At 40.7% G+C, this 15,541-nt stretch overlaps 1 protein-coding gene across 4 annotated transcripts in view; it reads left to right on the top strand.

Annotated features, from left to right (window-relative positions):
* Nucleotides 1-15,541, top strand: part of TXNRD2 (thioredoxin reductase 2) — a 52,190-nt gene that overhangs the window by 13,799 nt on the left and 22,850 nt on the right. For 3 of the 4 annotated variants that reach the window (XM_005281124.4, XM_005281123.5, XM_024105716.3), the window contains 3 exons: nt 5,656-5,675; nt 6,059-6,150; nt 9,666-9,840. In XM_005281124.4, the coding sequence (XP_005281181.1) occupies nt 5,656-5,675; nt 6,059-6,150; nt 9,666-9,840 (287 nt within the window). Of the gene's footprint in view, nt 1-5,655; nt 5,676-6,058; nt 6,151-9,665; nt 9,841-12,666; nt 12,847-15,541 lie in introns of those variants that run through there. The other variant, XM_065568020.1, reaches the window with a different exon arrangement.

Genomic DNA, 15,541 nt, shown 5'->3' with positions numbered 1-15,541 from the left:
TAAGAGTATAAAAACAACAGAGTGTAGTACCAGATTTCACTCCCAGGTTCTAAAAGGGATGTGGTTTAATAGCTGGCAGTGTGCGTAAATCCATGGTTATCCAAACTCTTTGTAATAAGCTAAAGCAAGAAAATCCTGATGTATACAATATTCAGAGACAGACAGACTACATATTTGAGTGTTACCTAAAAATAATGTGGTAAAAGCCAAAATATATATAAATCCAAAATTTTAACAATAGTTAAACAATAAAGAAGAGCTAATAGTTCCTATAGAATCAGTGGTACAATACAGTTGTATTATATTAACTGTTTCCTTTAAAAATAAAAATCACTAATTCAGTAAACATGAGCTTAAAGAGTTTTTGAATAATATTTATAAGCTCAACCCAGTGCTGCTATTTTGTCCTGTCTGCATTTTGAATGCAAATAGGTTCTTAGCATTCAAATTAAGGAAACCCCTCACCCCCAGTATGACTTCTGCTAGTCTACATTTTTTGTTTGTGTTAGAATAATGGCCTGAATTTTAAATTCCAGATTCTGTAACTAATGCAGGTTTTCAAGGGAGATTTAAGAGTGTCAGTCATTTTCTCATTGACAGTTTATTAAGCCTGTTGCTAGGATTCTTGATACAGGGGTGCAGAAGTGCTGGTTAATGTACTACATGGGAGACTGGCAGAGTATTGGCTTCTTTAAGTCTCCTGGACTGGATAGTCGATCCTTTTCAGATTTTTTTAGTTAACCAAAGCTTGGTCTGATCCCCTGAGCCCATCTATTGTAGAAGTTAAGTAATACTTTACATTAACTGGACAGTTGCAAGCTTCAACTGTCTTCACAAGATTTATCAGCATTGCTTCAGATGATAACTGCAGGCACATTCCTGTCACCCAGCTCTCATGATGCTGGTGAACATGAGTTGCTTCTGCAGGGCACCCAGAACGTTATTCTGAGAGAAGCCATTTTTTAAAAATGGAATTATGTTATTCGTACTTGTAGGGATTAGCTCTGTCATAGAATTATCCATTCTTCTTCCAAAAAAGAGCTAATTTCACTAAGCCAGCCACAACTAAATTTTCCCTGTCTAGGATTTGTCATTTACTGTACAGTATTTGACTGATGTTGAGCAAGGTTTTTTAAATTTTATTTGAGAGGATTTATGTTACTTTATTTCTTAAATCCAAACACAGTTACACTATTGATCAGTTTTCTACTGTCAAGATGCTCTTATGGACCAAGATGTAGGCAGTCTCGCCTAGTACTCAGAGCAGGAGTCAGGTCTAGTGGGCGGAGCAGCAGTCCAGGTTGGGGAACGAAGGCAAAGGTCAGCATCGGAGTCAGCTGCCAGTTACTACAGCCAGCGGTTAAGCCAGAGTCAGAACCAGGAATTGAAGCTGAGGATCGGAGCTGAGGTCAGATGCCAAATGCCAGAGCTAAGGGTCAGGATCAGAAGGCGGAGGCTGGGGTCAGAGCCGGGACTGGTCACTGATGAGTGGAGCGGGGGAGTAGGCAAGGATCAAGAATGGAGCAGAAGCAAGGTGGGAACAGGAGCTAAGGTGCAGGTGAGGGAGGAGCCAGGAGCAGGAATGAGACTGGGTGCAAGCTCCAATGCAGCCATAACAGGAAACTACCTTATTGCTCCTCCTCCTGGCTTAGATAGTGTAGTTGGACCAATTGGTGGAGCTGGGCGATCCTCCAATCAGAGCTCCCGTGGATGGGGGCCTGGCTGGGGCGATAGTTCTAGTCCTAGCCCACCTAGTTTCAGTAGCCATTGGGTGGAGGCCAGGGACTCCCAGGCTAGGGTTCAAGACCAGGGACATCACAGGTAGCAGAGTGACTTCTTTCAGAAATATATGTGCTCTACAAACAATTCTTAAATAGTACCTTCATCATTAAAGGAGGATGAAATACTGTGTTCTAAGTAAAGGGTTTATTTAGCATGCTTGTCAAACAGACAAGATTTTTTTTTTTCCAGTCTGTGGTTGCTGTGAGGCATGAAATAGCTGTTGTAGGCTGGGGACTATTAATCTCTAAATTGGTGGTGGGAATCTTCCCTGAAGATGGAAAACCCTAATGCTCCTCCAGCCCCATTTGTGAATTCTGGGTTCGAAGTACAGTACCAAATGTTCCCCATTGAACATCGTCAATGGAGCAAGGAATCTGTGTCCTTGACACAGCAGCCCCTCCGTTGCTAGTATCTCTCTGTTAGGATTAGGGCTGCCCTGAATGAGGTGCTGTTACAGGCATTTGTAAAAACAGGGATACCTAGAGTGTGGATTTATCCCTGGCCATCTTGGCTAATAGCCTTTGCTGGATCTATCCTCCATGAACTTATCTAGTTCTTTTTTGAATCTGGTTATAATTTTGGCCTTCACAACATCCCCTGGCAACAAGTTCCAAAGGTTGACTGTGCATTATGTGAAGAAGTACTTCCTTATGTTTGTATTAAACCTGCTGCCTATTAATTTAATTGGGTGACCCTGGTTCTTGTGTTATGTGAAGGGGTAAACAATACTTCCTTATTCACGTTCTCCACACCATTCATGATTGTATAGACCTCTATGTGTTAGACCATCCTTGCAGGGGGGAAAATACCAGAGACACGCACCACAGTAGAATTTAACTTCAAAAAGGGGAACTACACAAAAATGAGGAGGCAAGTTAAACAGAAATTAAAAGGGATGGTCACAAGAGTGAAATGCCTGAAACTTCATGGAAACTTTTTAAAAACCACATAATAGAGGCCAGGGCCGGCTCTGGCTTTTTTGCCGCCCCAGGCAAAAAAGCCTCCTGCCGCCCCTCAGTGGGGAGTGCGGCAGGGGAGGGCGTCGAGCCCGGCCGCAGCCCTGCTCTCCCCAGCCGGCCGGAGCGCCGTGGGGAGGGCGGCGAGCTCAGCCGGGGCCCCGCTCTCCCCGACCGGCCGGAGCGCCAGGAGGAGGGCGGCGAGCCCGACTGCGGCCCCGTTCTTCCCGGCCGGCCGGAGCGCCGGGAGGAGGGCAGCGAGCCCGGCCGCGGCCCTGCTCTCCCCGGGTGAGCGCCGCCCCCCTCCAGGTGCTGCCCCAAGCACATGCTTGGAGGGCTGGTGCCTGGAGCCGGCCCTGATAGAGGCTCAAACTATATGTATACTTTTTTTTTAATTTTGGGTAAGAGGACCAAAAAATGCCACCATGGCTAAACAACAGATTAAAAGAGGCAGTTAAAGGCAAACAGATATTTTTTTAAAAATTGGAAGTAAAATCTTGCTGAGGGAGAAGAAAGGAATAAAAACTCTTTCAAGTCAAGTGTAAAAGTTTAGTAAGTCAGGCCAAGAAAGAAGTTGAAGAGCAACTAGCAAAAGACACACAAACTAACGGCAAAAAAAACTTTAAGTACATCAGAAGCAGGAAGCCTGCCAAACAATCAGCCGGGCCACTGGACGATCGAGGTGCTAATGGAGCACTCAAGTAAGACAAGGTCATTACGGAAGAGCTAAATGAATTCTTTACATACGTCTTTACTGTAGATGATGTGTGGGACAGTCCCACACCTGAGCCATTCTTTTAGGTGACAAATCTGAGAAACTGTCCTAAGCTACGGCTACACTGGTGCTTTACAGCGCTGCAACTTTCTCGCTCAGGGGTGTGAAAAAACACTCCCCTGAGTGCAGCAAGTTACAGCGCTGTAAGCTAATCCCCTCGTGGAGGTGGAGTACCTGCAGCGCTGGGAGAGCTCTCTCCCAGCGCTGGCGCGCGACCACACTCGCACTTCAAAGCACTCCGACGGCAGCGCTTTGAAGTTTCAAGTGTAGCCACGGCCCTAGATTGAGGTGTCAATAGAGGAGATTTTGGAACAAATAGATAAATTGAACAGTAATAAGTCTCCAGGACCAGATCATATTCACCCAAGAATTCTGAAGGAACTCAAATATGAAATTGCAGAACATTAACTGTGGTATGTAACCACCTAAATCAACCTCTATACCAAATGACTGGAGGATGGCTAATGTAACATTGATTTTTATAAAAGACTTCAGAGGCAATCCTGGCAAACAGGCCAGTAAGCCTAACATCAGTATCAGGCAAATGGGTTGAAACTATAGTAAAGAACAGAATTATCTAACACATAGATGAACACGATTTGTTGGGGGAAGAGTCAACATGGATTTTGTGAAGGAAAATTCTGCCTCACCTGTCTATTATAATTCTTTGAGGGTGTCCACAAATGTGGACGATGGTAATCCAGTGGCTTTCAGAAAGCCTTTGACAAGATCCCTCACCAAAGGTTCTTCAGCGAAGTAGGCGAGGAAAGGTTCTCTCATGGATCCAGTAATTGGTTAAGAGAGAGTAAACAAAGGATAGGAATAAATGGTCAGTTTTCATAGTGAAAAGAGGTAAATAGAAGGGTCCCCTGGGACCAGTGCTGTTCAGCATGTTCATAAATGATCTGGGAAAAGAGGTAAACAATGAGGTGGCAAAGAGTGCAGACAATATAAAATTACTCAAGATAGTTATGTTCAAAGTCAACTGCAAAGAGTTACAAGGGGATCTCTCGAAACTGGGTGACCAGGCAACAAAAGGGTAGCTGAAATTCAATGTTGATAAGTTCAATGTAATGCACATTGAAAAACATACAAAATGCTGGGGTCTAAATAAACTGTTACCACTTAAGAAAGAGCTCTTGGAGTCATTGTGGATAGTTCTCTGAAAACATTTGCTCAGTGTGCAGTGGCGGTCAAAAAGCTAACAGAATGGTAGGAACCAATAGGAAAAGGATAGTTAATAAGACAGCAAATATCATAATGCCACTATCTAAATCGGCCATACTTTGAATATTGCGTACAGTTCTCATCATCCCATCTCAAAAAAGATATACTAGAATTGGAAAAAGTACAGCGAAGAGCAACAAAAATTATTATAGATATGGAACAGCTACCATATGAGGAAAGATTAAAAAGACAGGGCTGTTCAGCTTAGAAAAGAGACTACTAAAAGGGGATATGATAGAGGTCTACAAAAGTCCGTGCCTAGAAGAGTCACAGATCCTCTACTTTTGTTGCAATCCCATTTTGTGTCTCTGTTTATTAATTGTATTGTGATAGCACCTAGAAGCCCCAATATGGATCTGGACCCCACTGCACTATGTACAAAGACATAGTAAGTGATGGTCCCTGTCCCAAAAGCTTACAATCTAACTTAACATCAAAATCTATGTTGGAACATAAGCAAAAAACAGTCTTGCTCCAAGCAGCCAGCTTTTACCTGTAATTTGCAACCCAATAAATGAGTTTAGTCATGATTCATTTTAACTCCTCGTTATTCCCACTTTGTGTGTGTGTGTGTGCGTGTGTGTGTGTGTGTGTGTGTGCTTTTATCTGTTTTGTTTTTCAGAATGTGTTTTAGATCTTTTATTTCACAAGATAAAAACAACTCCATTTTTTATAAACCTATCAATTTTTTTCATTTATAAAATAGGTTTGGAATGAAATCTGACACTTTTTAGCATGTTTGTCTTTATGTTGGAATTTGAAAACCACACTCTTACTGTTTCCATCTAACAATGTCAAATGTGCAGATCAAACCTGTAATCTTATAATCATACTACACACCAGAAAATAATTTTGTATCAATTGTGTGAAAATATGCACAAGCTCATTTCACTGCTATATTTTTTTCCGTAACAGGTTGGTGGTTGGAGCCAGCTGTATCCTTTGTAAAAGCTGTACTGATTTATGATTACGATTGGCGTATTTTTGTCTTTTCTGTGAAGGCTCAATTGTCTAAATTCCCCCACTCTTGAACTGTTTACCTGCATCAGTGATTAAACTACATTAATTGCATTTGAGCAGTCACAAGAATTCAGATCAGATGATGGTGCATTCTGAGGGTCTTGCAAACCTTTATCTATGAAGTTTCCTGTAATATGAACACTAGCTTGGTTTTGTTCTTTCTTTATACAACAGCAACGTTATTGCCATGGATATTTCATTGATTAGAATAATCCAAGTCTTGTGGCAATATCCTTGTTTTGGTTGTTTTTCATCTGAAATCATGTAATCTATATTCCTTTAATTGATGATTCAAAAGATGTGTCCCTTGAGTGTGCTGGTTTTCTCACAGGCATTGGACAGGATACCACGGTCATGGTCAGAAGTATCCCACTTCGAGGGTTTGATCAGGTAACCATCGGTATAGCTTAAATCTCTTAGATGTGTGGGGTATTTTTGTCTTCTATAGAAATAGCAGCACTTTCCTTCACAAAATATTACCTTGTAGGTGTGTTATAAATATTAACCCCATTTTACAAAAGGGGACCTGTGGAGGGGAGGTCTAGTGACTTGCCCAAGGCTACAAAGGGAATTGGATCGGAACTGACATTGAGTCAGGAACAACCAAGTTCTAGTCTTGTATTCAGACCACTAGACCATACTTCTTTTTTTCTTCTACTTAATTCAAGCAAGAGGGAAGTGGCCAATTTGATTTGCTCTGGTTGTCCTATGGTTCAAAGCGTCAAAGGCTGTTTCTCCAAAATTAGTATAGGGCAGGTCTTCACTACAGAGGGGAGTCAATTTAAGATACGCAAATTCAGCTACGCGAATAGCGTAGCCGAATTCGACCTATCGGAGCCGACTTACCCCGCTGTGAGGACGGCGGCAAAATCGACCTCCGCGGCTCCCCGTCGACGGCGCTTACTCCCACCTCCGCTGGTGGAGTAAGAGCATCGATTCGGGGATCAATTGTCGCGTCCCGACGAGACGTGATAATTCGATCCCCGAAAGATCGATTTCTACCCGCCGATTCAGGCGCGTAGTATAGACCTAGCCTTAGTGTCCACTCTTGTACTGGCTGAACCATTCTTGCTTAAACTTTCCAAGTAATTCTCTCTCATTCAGATAACAAGCCTAGAAAATTTCAGTTAGAAGGGTGACGCCTTTGGAAAGTTAATCATCTGAAAACAGAGGCTTAGAATTGAAACCACTATGCAACACTAGCTATAGCGGTCATTCCCACTGTAATTAGTTGGATTTTTGTAAACAGTTGTAGATGTGCATAATCGTTGCATGTTAAAGATTATTATGGTTTGTTTTATAAGTACAAACTTTTAAAAAAGAATATTTTCCATATTTCTGTGAAAACGAGATAGGGCACATGATTTTAAAATATGGCTACATCTCAAGAATTTGAAACAAGGCACAAAACATAGCCTAAACTGGCTAATATTCTGGGATTTATTCTCACCTTGCTATGAGGTCTACACCTGTAAATCCATAAAAATCTTAGGGTATTTATAGAGTGCCATGAACGTGTGAGTCCTTTACAAAACACTTAGAGAATATTCTTTTCCCGTGGAACTTTGTCTTATGTGGATAGAAACAATACATGTGATAACAGTTTAAACACGAGGAGGAGTGGAGGCAAAACAGGTCTGGAGATAGGTGTAGTCAGATTGTAACTAGGTTGAGCCTGATAGAGACTGATGAGGTAATATTGATATACCAGGTTTCAGAAGAGAAATAACATTGGCATTTGCTACTGTATTGCCAGCCACAACTTTTAGCTTGAAAATAAAATGTTAACGTATAAGCCAAGAATGAGCATTTCTTCTGTGTGGGTGGTTTTGTGATAATATCCTTGTTTATAAGTAATAAACAACTCATATGATAAAATACAACCTGACTCACTACAATCAAGAGCAATGACATCTTTGAATAAACCTGTCAATGGGGCAGTTCACGGCTTGACAGCGGTGTGGCGTTGATTCAAACACATTTATCAAAGGTGTCTCCTGAAAAACCACCATTTCCTTTTGTAGTAAAGCTTTTCAGGATACCTTAATGATTCACGTTTATTGCAAAGGCGTATGATAGGTGTAGTGGCCGCAGGAAGCTCTGTGCTAGTTGGGTTATGTAAAGGTTTCCCATTTTCAGACTACCAGAAAAACTGAAATTCTGACAATGTTAAGTTGAATTAGCTGATTCTTTATAACCTTTTGATATATATCAAATGATGTGGAAAACAACCAACCTAGCACTCCTTGCTTTACATTTTTAAAAGTGATCTACACACTTGAATCCGCTTAACATTCTAGGAGGCAGGTAAGTATAATTTGCTCCCTTTTTATAGATGGAGAAGCTGACACACAGCGACTAAGTGGCTATCACAAGGCTATGCAATAGGTCTGTTGATGGAATAAGGATTGCATCTTGGGATTTACTGGCCATGCTTAGTGCAGTAGATGATGTTGGCTGTCTACACAACACTGAACAGTTTTAAAATCCCAGTCTGACTATTTTGAATAGTTGCTTGTAAATAGTACATCAGAGCTGTCATACACACTGTTCTTTATCTGAAAGTAAGCAGCAACATAATTCAGTCCACTCACACATCTATGGTTCTCCAGTTTGAGACATTTAGTTTTTGCTCACTGCTTGCCCAGAGGGGAGTGGTGTATGTAGGATAATGTTAGTCCCCTTCTGCAGAAGCAATGCTGTCTAAGAGCAGCTTTATTAAAGAGAAATAGTAGTCATAGATGCCCTACAAAACAAAATAGAGGGTACAAATAGTAAACAAGACTGGAGTTTGGGAATCATACCCTGTGTATAAAAGACACATACTGGTATGTGTACACTCATGTCAGTACGGATGATGACATGTCTACCACCTAATTGGTACTATACTGGGCCAAAGATGCATCAAAAGATCTGTAGAGGGTAATGAAAAAACACATGTATGTAAACACCAAAAGGCAAAACTGAAATTAAAAGGAATTTTTTAGCATTTTTGTCATCTTATTTGAGTCGGTCCTCGATTAATAGCAAAATGATCAGCATTCCAGCCCTTTCAGTCCCCTTGGTGATGATTAAGGCCCCATGTAGCGTGTAGCACATTGGAGTTAAAGTATGTAGCAAGGCTCCCAAGCTGATTGTATACAAGGGAATTATACCACAGCGTACCACATCGCTAATTGATTATGGAATATTTGATGCAATGCTCTGTAAAAAAAAACAAAAAAAAAACAGCTCTTGCCATGGATAAATATAAAGACTTACCTTCATGATCAGCCCAGTGTTTGGACTGTGGTCAGAATGTGTCTATGAAACCAGTGAGATCTGGCAAAACAGGACCATTAAAAATTAAGGCCAAAGTGTGACCTGTGCTGTAAGACATGACTTGCAGTGGATGCAAATATACTGATTCTTAAAATTATAGTGACACTCTATCCCACCACTGTAGTTTGTCAGGACCTCAGTTTGTCTCTCATGTGAGAAATCCCCAAGTTCTGTCAGGTTCACTAGATTGCTCTGGCACAGCATGAGAAATCCCAAGGCATGAACATTAGGTTTTCTGTTAATGGTGAAAAAAAATCGTAATTGTATTTTTACATGCTGATATTTTACATTCTCTATTTCCTATGCAATTTGAATGAGGCTAGAGGTGGTATATTCTAAGGCAAGGCCAGCCAAAACAAAGAAAAAGGTCCTCAGGGGACAGCTGTTTAAATCAAAATGATCAGGGTTTTTTTTAGGAAGCTACAAGGTTGCATAGGTTTGAAATAACAAAGTATGCTTGACGTGGTTGATGTATTCACTAGGTTTTAATGAGCACAAATAAGTTGTGGATTTTTGAGAAGACTTAAAAGTTGCTTGTTTTTAAATAAAAAAATGTTTAGGTTTTTTTTTTTTTTACTTCACAGCAAATGTCCTTCTTAGTAACCGATTACATGGAATCGTGTGGTACAAGATTTTTAAAGAAATGCACCCCAAGTAAAGTTGAAAAGCTGAAGAGCGGCAAACTGCAAGTTACCTGGAAATATGCTGACTCAGGCAAAGAAGAAATGGATGACTTTGACACAGTGATGTGGGCAGTCGGTAAATTAGATCATTTTAAAATAACTGCTTCTTAAAAATGCTTTCCACTCTTGAAATGAAAACCCTCACCCCTGGTGTTGTGTGGTGTCAAACAGCCTCCCCCTCTACAGGACTTAACACCTGGCCATTGATTCTCACTCTCTTATGCTTGACTTGTTCAGTTACAGTCCAAAAGTTCCCTTTTATCCTGATGTTCAAGGGGGCTGCCGTTTCTGCTAGCTGCCTCTAAACTCCACATCCTCCACTGCAGTGCTCTGCATCCAGTTAGGAGAGAGAGAGAGGCAGCCTTCTCTAAGAACCCCAACATCTCACAGGAAATGTAGTAGCTGGAGGTACTTGTGTATCTCAGACACTCCCAGTGAAGAGCTCAACTGTTTGTCCTCCACTCACCTAAACTGCTCTCACCTGAGGTGAGCTGACTCCTGAATCAGTTCCATATACAGAAATGCATGGTAGCCTCCAAGTCATTAAACTAGTCACCAAAAACTTTATAATCAAGAATGAAATGAAACAGGTTTTCCACTTCAGGTACATCAAATGTTATAGAAAATACCAAGCATAATTCGTGTAGAGTCCAAAGTATTGAGTAATGTATAATATAAGGCTTCCAGTACATGGAATGGAAAACATTTTTCTGCCTCACGTCCCACAACTCTGCCATCACTACCATTGTCAATTTGCCTTCACTTCCTGTGGTCCCTTGTTTAGATTGTACTCTTTTTGGAGTACGGGACCTATTGTCTTCGATTTTTGTAAAGATCCATGCATATCTATGGCAGGATATATCCGCTGAAGCGGGGAGAAATCTGGCTAACAGATTGGATTTAACAGACCAGATAAGATTTAAATTTGTTGCTCAAGAAATCTGTCGGACACTTAAAAAAAATCAGTTTTACCATGATTTAATTACTATTCTAATTATAATACTTCTATGATACTCTTTCCTCTCCTGATATTGCATTATAATGGTTGGTTTCAGAGTGGTAGCCATGTTAGTCTGTATCAGCACAAACAACGAGGAGTCATTGTGGCACCTTAGAGACTAACAAATTTATTTGGGCATAAGCTTTCGTGGGCTAAAACCCACTTCATCAGCACCAAAGAGATTGTGATTTGCCTAAGCTTACTAAGTGGGTCAGTGACAGGAGTCATTGATAGGAACTGGATGTCCTGACTTACTGCACTCAGTGGACTGTCAATAAACCACAGCTGCCATCCTAGTTGTCTTTTCTTCTGAGTTAAACTAACTCTTTTGTATCCCTATAACGCAGAGAGAGGGATGTAGGTTATAAATCCTGATCAACTTTTGCTTTGTTGTGCTACTATTGTGGCTCTCCATCTGAAAGTAATGGGGTTCTTTTAAGGTCCGTTAAAAACTATGTTAATAACTAATTCCCTTCTCCCATAACAGATCAAAAACACAAGTATTTGCGAAGACCAGAAAGCTCATGCTGTTTTAGAGTTGCGACAAGCCTGAAACCTTTAGAAAAATGTTCAAGAACTGAGATCATTTCATTTTTCACACCTGCATGTTTCCCAAACATCTTATCTGATTTGCCTCAGACTTGCCAGTAAAATTCTACCCTGGTGTATAGTCACACCTGTGAATTTCTGGTGGATTGAATTACTTTTGGCAAAGTTGGAAGTGGGAGCTGTTTAAAATTGAGCTGATAAAAGAAACCTGGCTTTAACCTTAACCATAACCTATAAAGCTGACTAATATACAACTGCAGGTCAGTTGAAATCCAATTCACTGCTTTGATTCAAAGTAAAACTAAGTATTAGAAAGCAACGTTAGAATAACTAAATTTGTTTTATATTCTGGAAACTAACAATGGAAGTTTCCTCAGTGTTCACTTTTGCTCTCCACCCTTTAAAAATTAAACACATTAACAGTTAAAGCTGGTTAATTGATGGGCAGTCCCGGTATGATTCATTGTATTTTCTCTGTATCAACACACCCACACCAGGTGTCTCAGATAATAGACTGGGAAACTTAGTAGTGTTGAGGATTTCCTGTCTGCAGATGTGCCAATTACAATGCTGATTGAAAAAAGTCAGCTTGTAGAGTTAGTTAGAAATTAGCCTCTACAGTTAACTAGTTGTGGTCCGAATCATAGTAAACATTTCATTGTTTAATGTTGACATACACAGACTGGTACAACAATGCTAGAATTTTATTAATTAATTATTAATTAATTTAATTCTATTAAATCCTAGAAAATATATTATTTTATAGTGTTAACATTGGTAAATAAACTGGCTACCTATTTGGTAAGGGAAATTTGATAGCAGTGTTCATGAAGTTTATCCTCTTTGCTAAAAATATATAATTTGCAAATTTATAGAACGGGATTTCCACTGTCCTAGATATTCATTCGTCACTCCTGCTAGAGCTGTTTTTTGAAATGTATTCAACTTTTCCACTTATATGGCTCAAGTCACCAAAACGTGGTCTATATTATGCCCCAAACAGTTTTAAATCTGGTTGAGCTGAACCAGGTTTTTAAACCAGTTAAAATATTTGGGAAAATTGCCTTAGTATAGACAGCAGGTCTTGTAGGACTCCCAGAATTGTATGCAGTGTGGTTGTAACCATGTCAGTCCCAGGATATTAGAGAGCCAAGGTAGGTGAGGTAATATCTTTTTGTTTCGTTAACCAACTTCTGTTGCATGAGAGAGACAAGCTTTCAAGCCACACAACTTTCTTCCAGCTTGTCTCTCTCACCCGACAGAAGTTGGTCCAATAAAAGACAGTACCTCATCCCCCTTGTCTCACTTCCATAATGTCATTTAAAGGCTTCAACTCAAAACCTTTGCTTGCAGGCCTCAAATGGGACTACATTACATTGCTGAATAGATGCAGTAAGGACTTTCAGTGATATGGAAGATTAATCTTCTACCTCTGTTGGCAATTACATAGAGCTCATCATCATAGTAGCTGAACATCCATCAAAAGACTGTTGTTTCAAAAGAATTCCCATGAGCTCAGAAGACAATGGAATTCTACTGAAAAGACAGTCTTTTGAAATCTGCTATGGTATTATGCAAATAACTTTTTAATGTTGTTCTATATCACCTTTTCTTCTTGAAAGACTTCAAAGCACTTGCGCCATATGGGCCTGATTCATCACTACTTTGTGCCTTAGATAGTAATTTATACTTGCACCACCTGAGTGTAAAATGCTGCCAAATCAAAAGGGACATGATTTACATCTACTGTATACATGCGTAAATGATGATCCAAGGTGAAAAGCTCTGGAGATCAGATCCTACATGTTGAGATCACTTCCCCAGCCACTGAAATGCTGTAACCTATGGGATGAATGCAGCAGCTGTTTAGCAGCATACAGCAACACTTCATAATCATTTATAACAGGAAGTGAAGAATAATGTATCTATTTGAAATTGCAAGGGGAATTTAAGAAGGCAGAACATTTGCCTGTGTCATCAAGGATAACACCCCAACTTCTGTGAAAAGTGTTATGAGATATTTAATTACTGCAAATCTTGGTGGGAGCTAATAATCATGTAGGTCAGCTATGCCAGATGTGTTTATAAAAGATAAATACACTTTCTTCCAAGCTTATGGTTCCTGTTTAGGAAGCTGGACTGTATAGTGGTTGGGCCTCAGTTCGGACTGGTAAAGAGATAATATTTTTGTATGCCTCCCTCTCCCTTTTCAAAAATAAACAACCATATGTTGTTAAAAGCTTGATATAAAAAAACTCCCAGTGTAGACATCTTTATACTATTCAAAATTGTGAATTAAACATTAAATAGAAGAAAGGAACTCTTGAGCTAAAGAGCTGCTAGTCCATCTTTAACTCACTATTGTATTGGCCTTGTGATAGTGATGTATTAGCATGCTACAGCACCTAGGTGCAACAGGGTAAGTTAAGGACCCTGGCAATTATTTATTTTCCTCTGTAAGAGCTTTAACAATATTTGAACATATGTTTTTGTGGATTAATAGTTGTATGTCAAATTCTGCCTACCTAAATTCCCCCTGTAACTTCTGTTGGAGAGATACTAATATTCACTTCCTGTTCTGAAATATTTTTTGTTCCTGTGTGCTGCTAAAGAGCTTCCCTGTTCCACCCCAGAGATGGCTGTAGCATTAGATACCTCCTGCTAATAGGTGAGGTCAACAGAAGAGCCTAGCATGTGTGTATGTAGATCATTGAGTCTCTGGCACTTGGGTAGTCCTTTGAGTTTATGTGGAAGGCACTCAGATAATAGGGTGATGTATGCCAGTATAAAACCCTACGATGGGCAAGAGACTCTCAGAGTGAAAGAGAGAAGACCAGAGAAAAAAGAACCAAACAGCTTTAGTTTTAAAGTTGTGGGGGGAGATTGTATTGAGTCCTCTTGGCCAGTCAAATTAATGTTGTGATGCCAACATCTTAAGAAACAGCTCCCTTGAAATGTCTGCATTAATCAATGACACGTGGCATTGTATGTACATTACTCCCCAACCCTACTAACAACCACCACAAAATCAATCCTTCCCCTTTCGCAGTATCTTATGGAGGTTCCTCCAGGAGGCTCCATTGTCTTGGGGCTGCTCCTTGCACCCACACTGATGGTGGGTGATTTTTCCAGCAGCCTCTAGCTACGAGCTAGTTGGTCAGGACAGGAGTTGGGTCCTTTCTGGTAGAGGGCTGGGTGGTTGGTTAGGGGAAATGGATCCCCTTTGATTTCTGAGGTGCAGAGTCTGTTTGTGACCTCTCTTAATTGAGGGACTTGGGGAACTTCTAGTGGGCGGATAGGTTACTCCTGCCTGGTGGCAGGCTTGCAGAATGGGCTTTCCTTAGCTAGTAGTGTTGCAGGGTAGAGGAAATAGGGCTCCATATTCTCTCCCAATACTAGCTCTTCAAACTCCATCATGGAGCCACTGGCAAAGAAAGGGCCAGTGTCTGCAAGATTCTAACTCACTGTAACAACCTTTTTGCCCCATCTCCTCCTTTTTGATCTTTACTGTAGGAGCCATTGAGGGAGGAGGAGCCATTGAGGGAGGAGGAGCTATGCTGTGCAATCTCTGTGCCCCCACTGGTTGGGTGAGATTCTCTTTCATGCACTCAGAGGCCTGCTTTCTCACCAGGGGGCTTGCATGAATTCCCCTAGTTCATTAGCAACGTTGGTGAAATGTTAGGGAGCAGGTTTTATCTACCTCCTTTGAATCTGTTGGAAAGTGCTATGGAGTGGCTCCTGCCAACACACAAATGAAAGTGTATGCTTTGAGTTCCGATCCATCGATAAAGACAAACCGACTTTATGGAATATCCCAAAATTATTTTCATAGGCCAAGCGGATGGTGTTCTGGTAAACTGCTGACGCAAAATGAGAAGCATAGACTGAACCAGCACCAAGAGCAGTGGGAGATTTATAGGTTAGCCGCACACAAGAGAGCATTGGCTCCCAGATGTATGCAGTGGAGCGAGCATTTTCGAGTCTCTGCTTGCTGTTATGTTTGCACTTATCCCGCACTGGGAGATGAGCACTATGTCTTTGAAATAAAATCGCCTTTACTTTCAAAATAATTTATGCCTTAAGCTCTTTAAAAGTGAACAGGTATCAGGTTGTCCTTGTTATATATGTTCTTCAAGCACTAGGCCTTATGACTCTGGGCACCAGGTGATCTCTTTCCTAGTGTGTATGACTGAAGAAAGATCATTGGCTTTCCATATTAAGAAAGGGT

The sequence above is a fragment of the Chrysemys picta genome, chromosome 15 (assembly GCF_011386835.1).
Source record: "Chrysemys picta bellii isolate R12L10 chromosome 15, ASM1138683v2, whole genome shotgun sequence".
In the NCBI taxonomy this organism is placed as follows: domain Eukaryota; kingdom Metazoa; phylum Chordata; order Testudines; family Emydidae; genus Chrysemys; species Chrysemys picta.
The sequence above is the reverse complement of the archived record's forward strand: the minus strand, read 5'-3'. Positions and strand labels throughout refer to the sequence as shown.